The sequence below is a fragment of the Eufriesea mexicana genome, unplaced genomic scaffold (genome assembly GCF_001483705.2).
Source record: "Eufriesea mexicana isolate 0111107269 unplaced genomic scaffold, ASM148370v2 scaffold2792, whole genome shotgun sequence".
Lineage (NCBI taxonomy): Eukaryota > Metazoa > Arthropoda > Insecta > Hymenoptera > Apidae > Eufriesea > Eufriesea mexicana.
The window spans coordinates 325,857-342,397 of NW_016910897.1; the positions used below are offsets into that span (position 1 = coordinate 325,857).

The 16,541-nt window shown below is 42.3% G+C and overlaps 1 protein-coding gene across 3 annotated transcripts in view; it reads left to right on the top strand.

Moving 5' to 3' along the window:
- The window catches only part of Sap47 (Synapse-associated protein 47kD), a 98,232-nt gene that overhangs the window by 13,662 nt on the left and 68,029 nt on the right, over positions 1–16,541 (top strand). For all 3 annotated transcript variants that reach the window (XM_017904271.1, XM_017904273.1, XM_017904272.1), the window contains one exon: positions 14,860–14,981. In XM_017904271.1, coding sequence (XP_017759760.1) covers positions 14,860–14,981 — 122 coding nt within the window. The remainder of the gene's footprint in view (positions 1–14,859; positions 14,982–16,541) is intronic.

The window sequence follows — 16,541 nt, forward strand, 5'->3', positions numbered from 1 at the left end:
GGTCAAGGCTACGTTTTGTTGTGGTCGAAACGGCAGAGGGGTCGGGAGATGAGCCGCGGAGAACGCGGGACAGGCAGCAGCGATCGAGAAACGAGCGAAATTTCCAGCGATGAAATTCAAATCCGAAACGCGTGCGTCTGTCAGAGAGAGGCTGGCGGCGTCGGCGTCGGCGTCGGTGGCTGGCTGGTTGGCTCGGAGGCGTGTTTCGTGTTTCTGAAAGCGCGCGAGCGCACGCAGCCGAGTCGCGGAAAATTATTCGCGGTGACGGGTCCGGGCAGACCAGCAGCGCGCGCTAGTCTCGCCACCGCTTTCACGAATTTTTCCGCTCGTGGTTCGCGCTCCGCTGGGTCAAGGTTGCCACCGACTGATGCGCTTTCAACGCCGGGAATCTGGGTTGACTGATGCCACATCGCCGAAATATAACGAACCACGCGACGTTTCGGGTCACTCGAAACTTCCTTTTTCCCACATTCGCTTTTTCCCTCTGTTTTTCTCCCTCCCCTTCCTCCCCCTTTCTCTTACACGTTTGTTTTGCTCGTACGAAGCCGATGAAACAGATCTCCATCGCGTTTTACCCTCTTTCCCGAGTTTCCTATGCCCTTTTCCTATTTTTCACTCTCTATTTTCCTTTCTTCGTCTTCCTTTCTCTGTCTCTTTCTCTCTTTCTGTTTCTTTGTCCAACGCCGAAGAATTCAAAGGCTTTCAGGTTAGACTCTCCCTTTGCTCGCTGCGATTAGAGAACGGTTTAGCGAGTTCTTAAACCAGGCCAAGCTCTAGGAGTTGGCATCGATCCTTTTCTATAATGGAGCCTGCATGCTCGAACGAGGTCTCCGGAGAGACATTAATCCCGTCTCCGTGAAATTGTGTTGGCTTCTGACAAACAATCGTTAAATCGTGCAATTTTCATGGAGCCTGCCTCCAACCCGGCTAATTGCACGCACTAATTATTCCGTGAAGCAAACGGAGAGGGACAGAGAAAGCGAGAGCCGGCAGCACGGTTTTAATCAACGCCGGGGTTGCACGTACCTCGACCTTGCCGGCATTTGCACGTTTCTCCGAGAAATTTTCTCCCTTGTCGCGTGCGGGAATCTTCGAACGTTGACCGTCGATGGTCGACCTTCTTTTCCGCTTTCCACGCGGAAATTAGCTACCCTTATTTAATCCTCTTTACGCTTCGCCTCCGCTCCAAAGAGCGCGCGCGAGATTACCGCAGCTTCAGCGGTCAGATCGAAGATGCTAACGAGCCGGGTTCCAGCGGCTGCCACTAGAATTAATTACGGACGCCCGTAAGTCTGCCGGTGCACTTTTCCACGGCTGTTTCGTCGCTGTTCAAACAGAGCCATCCGGTCGAGAGAGTTACCCAGCGGCGTGATAGGGTGCGGTGACGCGCACGAAATCCCTAGGAGACGGGGAGGCAAGCCACAAAGAGAGGGTTGCAGCGGCGAGTAGAGAGATTTCGCGAGCAGAGGGCTGCACGGATAGCTGGGGATGGAACTCGTGGTCGCCAAAGGACGAGGAAGGAAAGAATTTCGCCCTCGTTACTTGGCCTACCCCATCGCGCGGAGTCTCTGTCGTTCTCGCAAAGTGCTGCTGGGAGAGAGGGAGAGACAGGCCACGTTCTTTGACCGATGTTCCGGAAGACGCTCGGGGGTTCGATGACACCGAAGTTTACGAGACTACCGCGCAGAGGTGCTCCGGCTTCTCTCTCGCAGCCTCCTTACCACCCCCTCCCGTATCGGCGGAGTAATTGAAATTTGAGAATCGCTGAATTCTTGTCTCGCGTTTCCAGTTTTCCGACCGAACGATCTCGTTTAGCTTCGCGCAAGACCTCGCCGGGGTGTTCGGGTTCGCTCGAGAACAACAAATACCCGGTCCTATTACGGTGCTCCGGCTCTCGTGTGCTCGCTTTCCACGAGAATGGCTGCAAGATTTTCTGGCCGGGCTATCGTTCGAAGTTCAATGCACCGAGGATGGGGCGCAACGACTCCGGCTCTGGTAATAAATCGAACACGATCACGGTGGAACGGAGAGAAACGAAGAAAGGAGAGGCTGGAACTTGCGCGAGATCTCAGCCAGCGGGGTCAAACGTTGAATCCGCTTCTGCTCGGCTAAGGTCGTCGCAGGTGGGATTATTAAATCATCCAGCCGACGGGGAGTAGGAAGCCAGTAATTTTATTTACCGTTGCATCCGGTCTGCCGAGATATATATTCTTGCCGCGTTCCTCGGCATCGAACACGCTCGAGGAATCGCGACCGAGCCTATCTTCCGTTTTCGAGGCATCGCGTGACACGTACTGTGCGTTGCACGAAAGAAGTCATCCGAGAAACTTGTAGGACCGAATCCATTCTAACCTCATGGCAGAAGTAGAGTAAAACCCTTCCCTTATTGCTGGAACTGATCCCTTCCTATTAGCCCGGTGATAGAACAGCATGCGACAAAGAAAGCGAACGAAGCAACGAGATAGAGCGAGATAGACGCAACAAATGAATGCAAGAGCGTAGACTTATCCCAAAAGTATATTAACCCTTCGCACTCGACGTCTTTTGGTCAGAGAAGAATAGAAATTCAAAGATTCTCTACTAGAAAACTGACGATATTTTTTTAAGCAGTAAATAAAGAATTGTAGAATTATTTCACTTCGATACTTCGCACACTTATATTACATTAAATTTGATTTATTAATTAATATCGATCTTCCAAATTTTATGAAATGGTAACTGAAGCTCACCTCTCGAGTGCAAAGGGTTAACTCAGATTCTTCTGATGAACACATATGATTATTCTCAATTACTAATTACTAATTAGCATCTTGAAAAACTTTTTGTTGGGAATTTCGTGAAGGAAATATCCAAATGATTAACGTGCAAGGAAGTAACTGTATTCAGTTATTCAGCAATTGTATTTATAAAGGTTTAACATACGTGAAATTTATACGCTTTGTACAATATACAAATGAAATACTAGAGTCCTTTTAAATGCCACTATGGGTCACAATATATAAGATATCCGTTCTGGTTCCTGATTTGTGAGCGAAGAGCTCCGCGGGACAGCAGGCCCTTTTAAACCCCCAAAACCGACCCCTTGAAGTCCAAAGGTCGGTATTGGCCTGCAACCTATAACAGTCCTGTCGTCATCGTTGCATGAACATAACTGACTTCCAACACTTTTCATTGCATTATGCAGCAAACGTGCTGTACTATACACATATTTTTTATATTTATGTTGTATCGTATGATTTTTTTAAACGGTTATCTATTACGATGCAATTACTTTTTATAATAAATTAAATAATTCCATCATATGAAATGTTCATTACGATACGAATAATTTAAAATAATAAATATGTCGCTCATTTATGAAACGAAACGTATTAAATATGTGTTCAATATTAACGAAGTATAAGTGAAAATAATCATGTTTGCAACAGCGGCACGCGTGCCCCTCGAAAATGCCATTTTTTCCGAAATATTTGTAATTCGTCTTTCGAACGAACGCATATCCTTGTCGTCTCGCGGTAGACTTCGAATTTTGTCCCCTCTTTCCTCCCTTTTTGTTCCCTCGACGGTCTTTGATTTCCTGGTGACGAAACTGGCACGAGGTTAACGCGATGGAGGCGCAAGGTCGATGTTTGATTAAATGCCAGTTGGCACGTCATATAATTTCCACCGCCCCCGCCCTTTATTCGCGTCCCCCTTTGATAAGGGTATCGTTTCGACTTCTGGGGGCTTGGCTTTTATCGCGAATGGATTTGTGGAATAAAAAGCAGGGAGGTAGAAGGATCGATGAGGAGGACTCTAGGCTGTTCCATACGAGCGAAAGCGTCGTAATGGGCGATGTGTGGAGGCACGAGCGAGGCGCTGGCAGCGAGTTCTACCAGCAGAACTGGATGACCGCGATAAGGTCTGCCAAGGGATGCTCGTAACGAATCGAAATTAGGATCGCTCGGTTCGACGTTCGTATTTAAGCTTAATGCGCGAGATTCTGGAAGACGAGACGGCAGTTTCCGTACCGTTTCCCGTTTAAAAAGGACTTGGCAAGGCAGTCGGGGCTATTTTATTAAGTATTAAATACGTTTGCTGCTGGAGACGTTTCAGTCGGACACGCTCCCGAAATTCAAAGGACCGAATGAAATAGCGGGATTGAAGAACTTTCGAGATTTAAGACGTACCTAATTTATATTATATGTCGCATCTTCGCTATTCCCTTGCTAGCTATCTGCAACTGCCAAAATTCGTTGCTTGCCTGAAAACACTGGTAATTCGACTAAAAGCTTCCTTCATCGAATTAGAGTCGAAAGTAATTCTTCATCTACCTAACTTCGTCAGATTTATCATTTCTCGTCGCGAAAAGCAATTTCGAATAATTTCTCCTTTTCCTCGAAGTTGGGCTAGCTATTAATACCTCATCGCTGAACGGGACTCCGTGTCATGAGCGTGCGTTAGCCACCTGGACAGTTTATGGCAGTTTTGCGACAGCTTCGAATCCGCCAATTTATACTTCGCGTATTCGATAAGCAGAAATCGAGGCGATTATTCTCGGTATCACCGTGTATGCCCGTTATTGCCCGTGGAACGAAAGGATCAGTCCTCTTCCGAGCTCCAGTCTCTTGCCTCGTTTGAAATTCAAACGACTTTAAAACGGATCTCGCCGGATAAATACGCCGTGCAGGTTTCAGTCCCGGTAATCACGCTTGACACTGACTCGGAGTTATCGCGAACCGTTTATACAGGTCACGTCGAGCTCCGCGGGCTTTTTACTCTTCAGTTCTCCGACAGTAGCCACGGCGCGCAGTCGGCCATCGCGGTGGCAAAGGATCGGGTCTCACGTTTCCGGCATTTTTCCTCGGATTTCAGTAGGACGTAGAGAGAAAAGGATTCCTCGTCTCTATCGTCGTCGCATCGGAAGACGGTCGTGCTTTGCCAGGGAGATTTCCTCTGTCACGCGGAGCCATTCGGGGAAAAATGGCGCGAACGACGTGCAAGTGACGTACCACGAGGACTTAGATCCCGATAAGAATGGGAGGCGCAGGATATCAACGTATCGCGTGCAAGTGGAATCTCGTGCTGGTTGCGGAGGAGAATTTCAGCAGAGTGGTGCATTCTATCGATTCATCGCCGATTAACAGGGTTACGCTGCTGTAATATTTCTTATTATTCCCGTTGTGCTACGTGACCCCGGTAAATTGCCAGTGGAGGGTCGATCCTGCCAGGCGACAAATCAGCCGGGACACCCTTACGCGATTCTAGGCTCGTACGATATTTGGCACCTGTTCGGCGACCGTTGGTACCGTGCCAGCGTCGTCGCAAGTGCCACGCCGACTCTCCGTTTTTATTTCCATTTTCTCCTTTTTCCCACCGCGTTTCACTCGCTCGCCCCTTCGACCGTGAATTTAATCGCGTAACAGCGGGATTATTGTGCAAATGCGGTTGTCGAGTCGCCTCGATCCGCTGAATTTCCTGCATTGAGGCTTCGTTTAGCCGGAAGAAACGGGGAAATAAATAGGAGGAAAGGGAGGAAAAGGTGTCGGGTTAAGGGACGAAGGGATGGGAGGGACGAGAGTGGAAAGGAGATGGAGCAACGTGAATCGAAGTGGCGCAATTTGGTTGATTAAATTGGCCTCGGTTTACGCCGAGAACCGAGTTACTCCGAGCAACTGCGCCAGCAACGCCCATGGTTTATGCAGGTAAACGCGCACCTTCGCGAGCCGCGGTTAATTTTTCCATCAACCGTTTAAACTGCCCTTTTGTCTATCAACCACCGACTTCCGTAACGAGTTCGTTCGAGATAAGATTCGTGTAACGAGGAAGCGTTAAACAGTGAAAAATTTCCCCGAAAAGCTAGTTAAATTACGAAGACACATCTCTCGAGTTTGCGATTTTTGCGATTTTGTATTAGGAATATGTAACGTGACAAGAGGTCTATCACCAAATCAGTTCTAAGAAATGACGTCATTTCCAAGAATTCTCTCCAGGCAAATTTCGCAGCATTTTTGTGAACGTACATAAGTCTACTATAGTGCACGGGATTTTAATTATTTTACATGGCTTCAGCTTATGGATAAATTTTCACATTATACTTACCTTGCAATACTTACCTTAAGTCACCTGAATTTACATGTTACTTCAACAGATATTTTCTATTCTTCATTTTCAAAGTTCACAGGGAACATTGAAAATTTTGAGAGATAGCAAATATCTTAAACTTTGCGCGTAGCTCTTAGCTTGGTATCGTTCTCCGAAGATTTTTCTTTGGAAAACGATACCAATTACCAGATCTCACCGCGTGGAGGTGGCTACGCATCGAGACCCAACATGCGCCCTAGTGGCGCAGCCTGCTGGCGCTACCTGTATCAAAGGTACCCTAATCTAACTTGGAGCGAATTAAGTTAAAATGACTCTACTGACACTTTATTATATTTCGTGTCTTACAAAAGGGGTTTCGATTCGGTATACTGAAACTCTACTGTCGCAACGCTAAGATATTTTCAAGTTCCCATAAAAATAGGGAATGAAATATCAAACACGCGAGCTAATAGAAAATCGCGACGCGCCCGAACGAGTTCGCGATTATTCGAAAGACCGACTAGCCTAGGCGATGTACTCCCGTGTACAGAGATAACTTCATACCTCGGCACCCTCCCGATCGGGCCTAGCTCAATTCCAGTCACTGTCGCACTCGCCAAGACTTACACGTGGACCAAGGATAGTCCCTGAACCAATGAAACTTCTAGTGTCAACGCGAGGGCCCTGCTGGGCGGTTGCCGGCCAAGACAGACACTTCGCATCCCAGCCACACGGGGTAGAACTTAATCATCCCTGTGGTCTAACCGTAGATGGTACTAGTCCGTCAGCCAGCATGTGCCCGAGCCCCAGTCGCGTACGACTTAGGCAGCGGACCGCCCCGTCGAGGTCAGAAGACGCACTGATCCGAGGGGGTCACCCTGGAACCCGATGCATGACGAGATTGACAGTGACTGGAAATGAGTGTCGGAGACGAGTCGTGAGGATGACTTACGAAGCATGTACTTATCGAGTACACGAGAGCACGTCGCGTAGGCTAGTCGGTACTTACGAACGATCGCGATTATCGCGAGAACAATTATGTTCTATTTGCTAAACGAGGGGGATAAGAAAATGATAGAGAATTTATAAATTTCGCTCCAAGTTAGGTAGCTTACCTTTGTACAGATAGCGCGCACATGATACTTAGTCTATGGATCTATCTTATGATTACTTAAAAGTAAACGCACGCATCGTTCATTGATGTGTCGCAAACAGAATCTTGAGAAACCTAAAAGCTAAAACAGAATATATTATTGTTAATATGTAGCTGAAAGGAAAGGGATTAGTACGAGGAAACCATCAAGGATAATAACCAAATGGAACGAGCAAGCCAACGACGAGACCTGAGCAACATAACTACGAGACAGAAACATTCCAACGGTGAGATATAAACATACCAACGAGGAAGCGCTCGAGTATTATACGAAATACTCGAACGCTCTAACGAAAACAAATCGAACGGAAGTCGTAAAATTTGTGAAAGGAAAGATTTAGCCAACGATGAGACATAAGTAAACCAACGACGAAGCATTCGAATATTGTACGAAATACTCGAATGCTGAAACAAAGAGACAAATAGAATGAAAGAAATAAAATCTGGAAGAAGAAAAATAATTAGAACCTGAAAGAAGAAATTATTGTTAAATTATTTAAGAGAGTGGACAATGGCCACTGAATAGCCATTGATCTAGCCAACGATGATATACAAGTAAACCAACGACGAAGCATTCGAATATTGTACAAAATACTCGAATGCACAAACAATGAAAATTAGAATAAAAGAAATAGAATCTGAAAGAAGATAGATAATTAAAACCTGAAACAAAAAATAATTAGTACCTGAAAGAAAGAATTATTATTAAATTATTTAAGAGAGTGGACAATGGCCACTGAATAGCCAGCCATTGGTCTAACCAACGAGGATATACAAATAAACCAACGACGAAGCATTCGAATATTGTACAAAATACTCGTATGTACAAACAATGAAATCTAGAATAAAAGAAATAGAATCTGAAAGAAGAAAGATAGTTAAAGCCTGAAACAGAAAGAAAAAATATTAACGCGGACCTTCCGAAGTCGAACCGACAACTGGCTCGAGCCTTCACGCGGGCCCCTTATATAGCCGCGGTCGGCTGGCCGAAAATCGGCGAAAATTTCCGAACTATACCGATTCTCTTAAAAGTTACTTTTCCACTCTAATAACTAATAATTTATTATTTTTTTTACTTTTATCGTTAATTTACGTTGTAAACTATTTGTTATCAACGATTTTAATTTGTTATTAACAATAAATTTATCAATTTATTAACTTCTTGTAAGTTATGAATACATTTTAACACAAATACGTTGTTTGTTTAGGTAGTAGCTAATAATTTATTAACTTTTTTGACTTTTATCGTTAATATACGTTACAAGCTGTTTGTTATTAACAATTTTAATTTGCTATTGACAATAAATTTATTAATTTATTAGCTTTTTGTAAGTTACGAATATATTTTATCACAAATACGTTGTTTGTTTAAGTAGTAGCCAATAATTTATTAACTTTATTTACTTTTATTGTTAATATACGTTGCAAAATATTTGTTATTAACAATAAATGTAGTAATTTATTAACTTTTTGCTAATTATACATACATTTTCACGCAAATACGTTATTCATACTAGTAGTAGCCTATAATTTAGTAATTTTTCCACTTGTATTATAAATTTACCGTGTGACCAATTTATTATTAAAAATAAGTGCAATAATTTTTACATTTTTGCAAATTATAGGTTCATTTATACATTGGTATGATATTTTTCAAGTGATAACCAATGATTTATTAATTCTTTTACTTTTATTATAAATTTACACTATGAATAATTTGTCATTAACAAGAAACTTGATTATTTATACATTTGTATGAACTATGACTGTATTTGATTGACGTCATTGACAAAAATTCCGTTCACTTATCTCTCACAGCCTCAAAAATCGTCGAATGTTCACCCGAAGTATCGAAAATTTACAAGAGGCAGAATATAGCTTAAGCTTTGTGCGTAGCTCTTAGCTTGGTATCGTTTTGCAAAGAAAAATTTTTGGAAAAAGGTACCAATTACCAGGTCTCACCACGAGGAGGTGGCTACGCATCGAGACCCAGACATGCACCCTAGTGGCGCATCCTACTGGCGCTATCTGTATCAAAGGTACCCTAATCTAACTTGGAGCGAATTAAATTAAAATGACTCTACTGACACTTTATTATATTTCGTGTCTTACTAAGGGGACTTCGATTCGGTATACTAAAACTTTACAGTCGCAACGCTAAGATATTTTATTTCAATAGACTCTGATATTTCCAAGTTCCCCTAAAAACGGGGAAGGAAATACGAAAGACGCGAGCAAGTGAAAAATCGCGACGCGCTTTGAATTCGCGACTGTTCGAAAGATGGACTAGCCTATGCGACGTACTCCCATGTACAAGACAACCTCATGCCTCGGCACTCTCTCGATCGGGCCTAGCCCAAGTCCAGTCACTGTCGATCTCGGCATGACTTATTCGTGAACCAAGGTAATCCTCGAACCAGTGAAACTTCCGGAATCGATACGAGAGTCCAGCGAGACCTAGTAGCCGGACAGACATTACGTGCCCCTGCCCCATGGGGTAGAACTGAATCATCCCAAGTGGACTGACCGTAGGCACATGCCCGTCCAACTACAGGCCCATACCCCAGTCGTGTACGACCAGGGCCGCAGATCCTCGCATCGATTCCAGAAGCAACACTGGTCCGAGGACGACCCTGGAACTCGACGCATGTCGAGACTGACAGTGACTGGAAATGAGTGTCGGAAACGAGCCGTGAGAATGACTTATGAAGCATGAAGTATGTCGAGTACAAGGGAGTACGTTACATAGGCTTGCCGATACTATCGAACAATCGCGATTATCGCGAGAACAATTTTGTTCTATTGGTAAACGAGAGGGGTAAGGGGAAGAAGGTAGAGAATTTATGTATTTCGCTCCAAGTTAGGTAGGTTACCTTTGTACTGATAGCGCGCACATGGGACTTAGTCTAGGCATCTATCTTAGAACTACTTAGGTCTACTTAGGTCTAAACGCACGCATCCCGCGTCGTCCAACGATGTTTTGAAAAACCTGAAATGCTGGAAAGAAATAGATTAGTAAGAGATTAGTAAAACATAAAAAAAACGTGGGGACAAAAATAATTAAAACCTAACGGTAGAAAAATAATTAAAAAATGGAAAAAGCAAAATAATTAAAGCCTGGAAGAAAATAAATAATTAAAGCCTGGAAGAAAATAAATAATCAAAGCCTGGAAGAAAATAAATAATCAAAGCCTGGAAGAAAATAAATATATATAACCTAGGAAAAAATAAGTAATTAAAACCTGGAAGGAAATAAATAATTAAAACCTGGAAGAATTTCAATAATTAAAACCTGGAAGAAAATAAATATATAGAACCTAGGAAAAAATAAATAATTAAAACCTGGAAGAAGGTGAATAATTAGAATCTAGAAAAAATAATGAGTTAAAACCTGGAAGGAAATAAATAATTAAAGCCTGGAAGAATATAAATAATTAAAACCTGGAAGAATATAAATAATTAAAACCTGGAATAAAATAAATATATAGAACCTAGAAAAAAATAAATAACTAAAACGTGGAAGGAAATAAATAATTAGAACCTAGAAAAAAATAAATAATTAAAACCTGGAAGAAAATAAATAATTAGAACCTAGAAAAAAATAAATAATTAAAACCTGGAAGAAAATAAATAATTAAAGCCTGGAAGAAAATAAATAATCAAAGCCTGGAAGAAAATAAATAATCAAAGCCTGGAAGAAAATAAATATGTATAACCTAGTAAAAAATAAGTAATTAAAACCTGGAAGAAGGTGAATAATTAGAATCTAGAAAAAATAACTAGTTAAAACCTGGAAGGAAATAAATAATTAAAGCCTGGAAGAAAATAAATAACAAAAATCTGCAAAAAGAAAAATAATCAAAACTTGGAAGAAAATAAATAATTAAAACCTGGAAGAATTTAAATAATGAAAACCTGGAAGAAAATAAATATATAGAACCTAGGAAAAAATAAATAATTAAAACCTGGAAGAAGGTGAATAATTAGAATCTAGAAAAAATAACTAGTTAAAACCTGGAAGGAAATAAATAATTAAAGCCTGGAAGAATATAAATAATTAAAACCTGGAAGAATATAAATAATTAAAACCTGGAAGAATATAAATAATTAAAACCTGGAATAAAATAAATATATAGAACCTAGAAAAAAATAAATAACTAAAACGTGGAAGGAAATAAATAATTAGAACCTAGAAAAAAATAAATAGTTAAAACCTGGAAGAAAATAAATAATTAAAACCTGGAAGAATATAAATAATTAAAACTTGGAAGAATATAAATAATTAGAACCTAGAAAAAAATTAGTAATTAAAACGTGGAAGGAAACAAATAATTAGAACCTAGAAAAAAATAAATAATTAAAATCTGGAAGAAAATAAATAATTAAAACTTGGAAGAAGAAAAATAGTTAACCCTTTGCACTCGAGAGGCGACTGTCGATCGCCATTTAATCAGATTCTATAGATCGATGTTAATTAATATATTATATTTAAAATTATCCACTGACGCGTGGAACGTTGAAGTAAAATAATTCTACGTTTTAATTTCCATACGATTTCTTATTTATCGTTTTAACAATATTCTCGACCATAGGGTAGAAAGTCTTTGAATTGCTTTTTTTTTCTAATGTCAAAATCGTCGAGTGCAAAGGGTTAAAACTTGTAAGACGAAACGTAATTAGAACCTGGAAAATAATTAGAATCTGAAAGAAATAAAATAATTAAAACCTGTAGGAAGTGAAATAATTAAAATCTGGAAGAGAAAAATAATTTAAATCTGAGAAAATAATTATTAAATTATTGGGGGGGGGGGGGGAGGGGGGACATTGGCTATCGACTACCTATGAGACATGAACAACCAAATGATGAGATATAAACAATCCATCGATGAGATATAAGAATATTATACGAAATATTCAGAAATTATCAGATAAAACTAAATAGAAACGAAAAAATATTATCTGAGGGGAAAAAAAAACAGTTAAAATCTGAAAAAAGAAAAAATAATTAATGGCTGAAAAAAAGAAAAATTAATAGCTGTAAACAAAAAAGAAATTATTATTAAATTGTTTAATGGGGTGGAGTGAAGGTGGGGTGGCCAGCCCCAACCTCACTTCGGTCGTCCACCCCTTCCGCGCACGAAATAATTTAGATGTTACACTTCCGAAGTCAAACCGGCAAATGACCTGACCACTGCTGCGTCGCCCCTTATATAGCCGTCGGTCGGCCTATCCCCCCCACCTCGATCAGAAATTTTCGAACTTCCTCGATTTTATTAATTATTAATTTTCCGTTCTCATAACCAATAATTTATTAATTTTTTCACTTTTATTACAAATATACGTTATGAACAATTTGTTATTAACAATAAATATTATAATTTATAATATTTTTTGCAAATTATTAGTACATTTTAACACAGGTACGCTATAAGTTCAAACAATAGCTAATAATTTATTAACTTTTTCACTTTTATTGTAAATTTACCTTGTGAACAATTTGTTAACAATATTAATTTCTTATTCACGATAAATATAATAATTTATGAACTTCTTTCAAATTATGACTGTCCGTATACTTTTAGGATATATATATACACATTTATATTAAGAACATATATTTAATATATATCGTAATGCCTTTGTCACAGAATCACCAATGACGTGGTACACACGTCGTTAGGCAATTGTCACAGAAACACTGGACCGTTCTGGCACACGCGTCTATGAATTCCTTGCCACCGCAAGTGGTTAAGACATATAGGGCCCCAAAATTTCGCCAACTTTGATGACCTACATCTCGGTGATTGATAATCACATTTCAAAATTTCATGCTACGTTCGATGCAAAAAAACGTGTATAACAAACGTGGCATAGTGGCAAGACGCAGTTTCGCACTTGGAAAATTCAATTTTGCCCAGCTTTTTGGCCATAATCCCCACTGTGCGTCGTGCTCGCGAGTTTCGCCTAGTCGCGGGAATAAACCGGCTGAAAGAAGAACTGCACCGACAGAGCGTGTTCCCAGATCTCCAGGGTGACCCGCAGAGTAGGGTAATACGATCCTACGTACCGTCATCTATTCCGTCAGCTGGCAATTTGCATGCCAGGCTCCCGACTATTCCGCTGCAAGGAAATTTCGTCTCCGGGGGGTTGTCGACAAAGGTGCGATAAAACGCGTGTGTTTCAGAGTTCGCTAATTCGCGTCGAACAATCTCCTCGCGAATTTTTAACCGTTATAAATCGAGATTCTTTAATCGCAACAGAGAGTTACCTTAGAAGACATCACCTTGAGCTAAAAACTGAGATTAAACTCACTCATTGGAGACACGATAATACGTTGACAGTTTGTAAACAATGATCGGCAGGAATTCATCGTCGAAATTAATTAATTCGCGTTGAATCACCTCTCGCCTTATCGCGATTGATTTATCGCGAAGCTTAATTCGGAATGGCGTTGAAAGATACGAAAGGAGTATCACTCGCTGTCAAACTTGGCTACTTCGTATCGAACGATCTTTACTTTCTCGAGACGAGTTAAATATCGTGAATCGCAATTGAGAGTAACGACAGAGGGTACCGTTCAAGGATGGAAATTGGAACCGAATGGATTGGCAACGCGTCAAAATTGCTGTGACTTGCGAATGTTAATCTCTCGAAGGCAATGACCAGCGTTAATCACGATCGTTCAAAGTCATTCCACGAATCGACTCGACGCGTAGTAAATAGGGGTTGATATTCGGAGACGCGTCCTTTAGCCCGGACACAAAGGCCGACTCGATGTCGCTGTCCGAATCTGTCAAGCAACGGCTGCTAATTAGCAACTGGCTACCGTTCACCGCGATCCCGGGAAAATGTCTGCCGTATAACTGATGGATGATTTACGAAGCGAATAAACGGATTCCTGGCGATATCCGATATTTAACGCAGTTTTTCCCGTATATTTAATTACCGGGGAATGATTGGCTCGCTCACAGGGGTTATACGATAGCCGTTCACGGCTAGAAATTAACTTGCAAAACAAACCTAATAATTCCACATTTCGATGAAACGCGATACGCGTTTCGGTTTGATTAATAAAGAACAGAGCAGTGTACATTATCGTTATTGAAGCTTTTAAAAGCTTCGTTTAATCTATCAACAAGGAAGCGATTTATTCGACAAACACGCTGCCCGATTCTATCCTCGATATTTCCTCTTGGCTTCGAGTGAAAAGCTTAACGGGTAGCTTAATAACTCCCGTCCCCTTTCCTCGTCCCCCGATCGTAGAAATAATGGAAGGAAACGAGGAAAAGGAGGAATAGGGAGAATTTTATTCTTACCGCGGTATCTCCTTACATCCCTTTATCTGCTTTATCCCCGTTCCACCTCGCGAAATAATATCCCCAATCGGCCAACGTGGCCCAACTCGCCGGGGTGCTTAATCCTCGCCGGGCCCCGCGGATAAACGCCAGAATCTCCGAGGGCGAAAAATTCGTGCGACGTATTCGGGTTTCTCGAGTTTGTACCTCGTTTGCGCGGCAAGGTGACAGCGGGTGCAACCTGCTCGCGTCTCTGCTCTACCGGACGTTTTTCCGTCGACCATTAAATTCCACCCGGCCGGATAACGTATCACCGTCGCTCATTATTTTCTCTTCTCTCTGCTGCAGTCTCAACGAAAGCACTGGCAGGTGCTAAGACCCTGGGCGGATTTTTGTACAGCGCCGTGAACAAGGCTGGAAAGACCGTGGTGGAGGCTGGAGCGAAGATCAAGAAGACCGTCGAGGAGAACGTGAGTAACACGAATTTTTTCCCTATTTTCCTCTTTATACTCTTTTATTTCTTTTTATCACTCTCCTACATATTACTTGCCGCGACTGCTGCTGCTACGTTGCTGCAGCTGTTATGCGAGAATTGCGGCCCAGAAATACGAGTCAGTGCGACGTTTATCGCCACCCCTTCGTGGCTCGAGGGAGAACAAAGGGTGGGCTCGTACGCGAAGTATCGTGGCATATGGTAGGGTCACGGTCGAGCAGCATTTCGATAAATCGAGCGTTCGTGGTCGACCTAACGCGCTGCACGCGCGAAGAAATTTATCGCGAGCTTGCTATTTTACGATCTCGATTTAGGAAAATCCTTTGGACCTGGGCCTCGCGCGTGGGCTGTGAACAGCGGCAGATGATAAAAAGTTCGGCTGCACTCCCCTGACAGGCAGGTTCGCCGTTCGAATTAATCGAATGGAACGTTATCGTGGAAAAACGGAGACAAAAAGGCGACGAAATGGGAAAAACCACGGGGGATCGACTCGTGCTCGCTTTAAAGGCAAAAATGCAAATCGTCGACTTTCGGTTCTACGTTCAGCCGGGTCCGATCACGGCATTACTTTCGCGCGCTTTTTCAAACGGGACACGAATTTTTCCGATAATTGCATTTACGGTATTGTCGCGGTTGGAACCCGCTCGTTCGGAAACCAGCTATTTTCCCTCCGCTTTTCCACCATTTTTCTCCCGGGCGCGCGCGCGCGATCGTTATTCGGAATTAATTCAGCGAAGTTTCGCGATTCAGGACTGGCCGCCATTGAATCGTGGTAATTGGAAAAAGCGTCTCGTCTTATTTCCGTTTGGCGAATAACTCTCTCCCGTCGAGTGGAAAATAATTTCCGCGTATCGAGGTGTCGGGAAAAAGTCGAAGGCGAGACGAGGGGCCGTACAGGGACTTCCTCTGCGTTTCCTGTTCGGCGTTAGAGGGTCTCAGGAGCGAGATCGCGTTAACCGGTCGTAGAATGGCAGCGACGGTCGTGGCGTAATTAATGCATGGCTGGCGAATCGAGCACAGAGAGACGATAAAATCGCGTAGTCGACGGACAGAGCCCGTTCGATTACGTAGAAAATCAATTTATTTATAACCCGTTGTTACGCGTACGCTCGCGCGTCGTAATCAGTTAAAATTAACAGGTTGAACGGCTTGTCGGTTAATTACTTTCCTGCTCGTGCAGGCGCTGGCAACGATAATAGTAATAATCGCGATAATGTCGACTTATTACGGTACGACCAATTACGCGCGTGTAAATCGCGAATTAACGGGGCAAGTTAAAGAGAGAATTAGAGGGCGGTCGGTCGAGGGTGGTTTAATTATAAATAAAACGCGAAGCGGGTATGGAGGCGTGCGGAGGAAGCTTCGTAATTCCTAGATATTAAGGGAGCAGGAGACGATGCAGTGCAAAAAGTAACCGGAAAACTTCTTATTCGAGCCCGGGCGAATGAAATTTACGGTAGGTGCGAGATGGGCTGAAATGCAGAATTGCGCCGGATCGTGCGTCGCCTGGCACGAAATCGGCGAGAAAAGGGAAGGG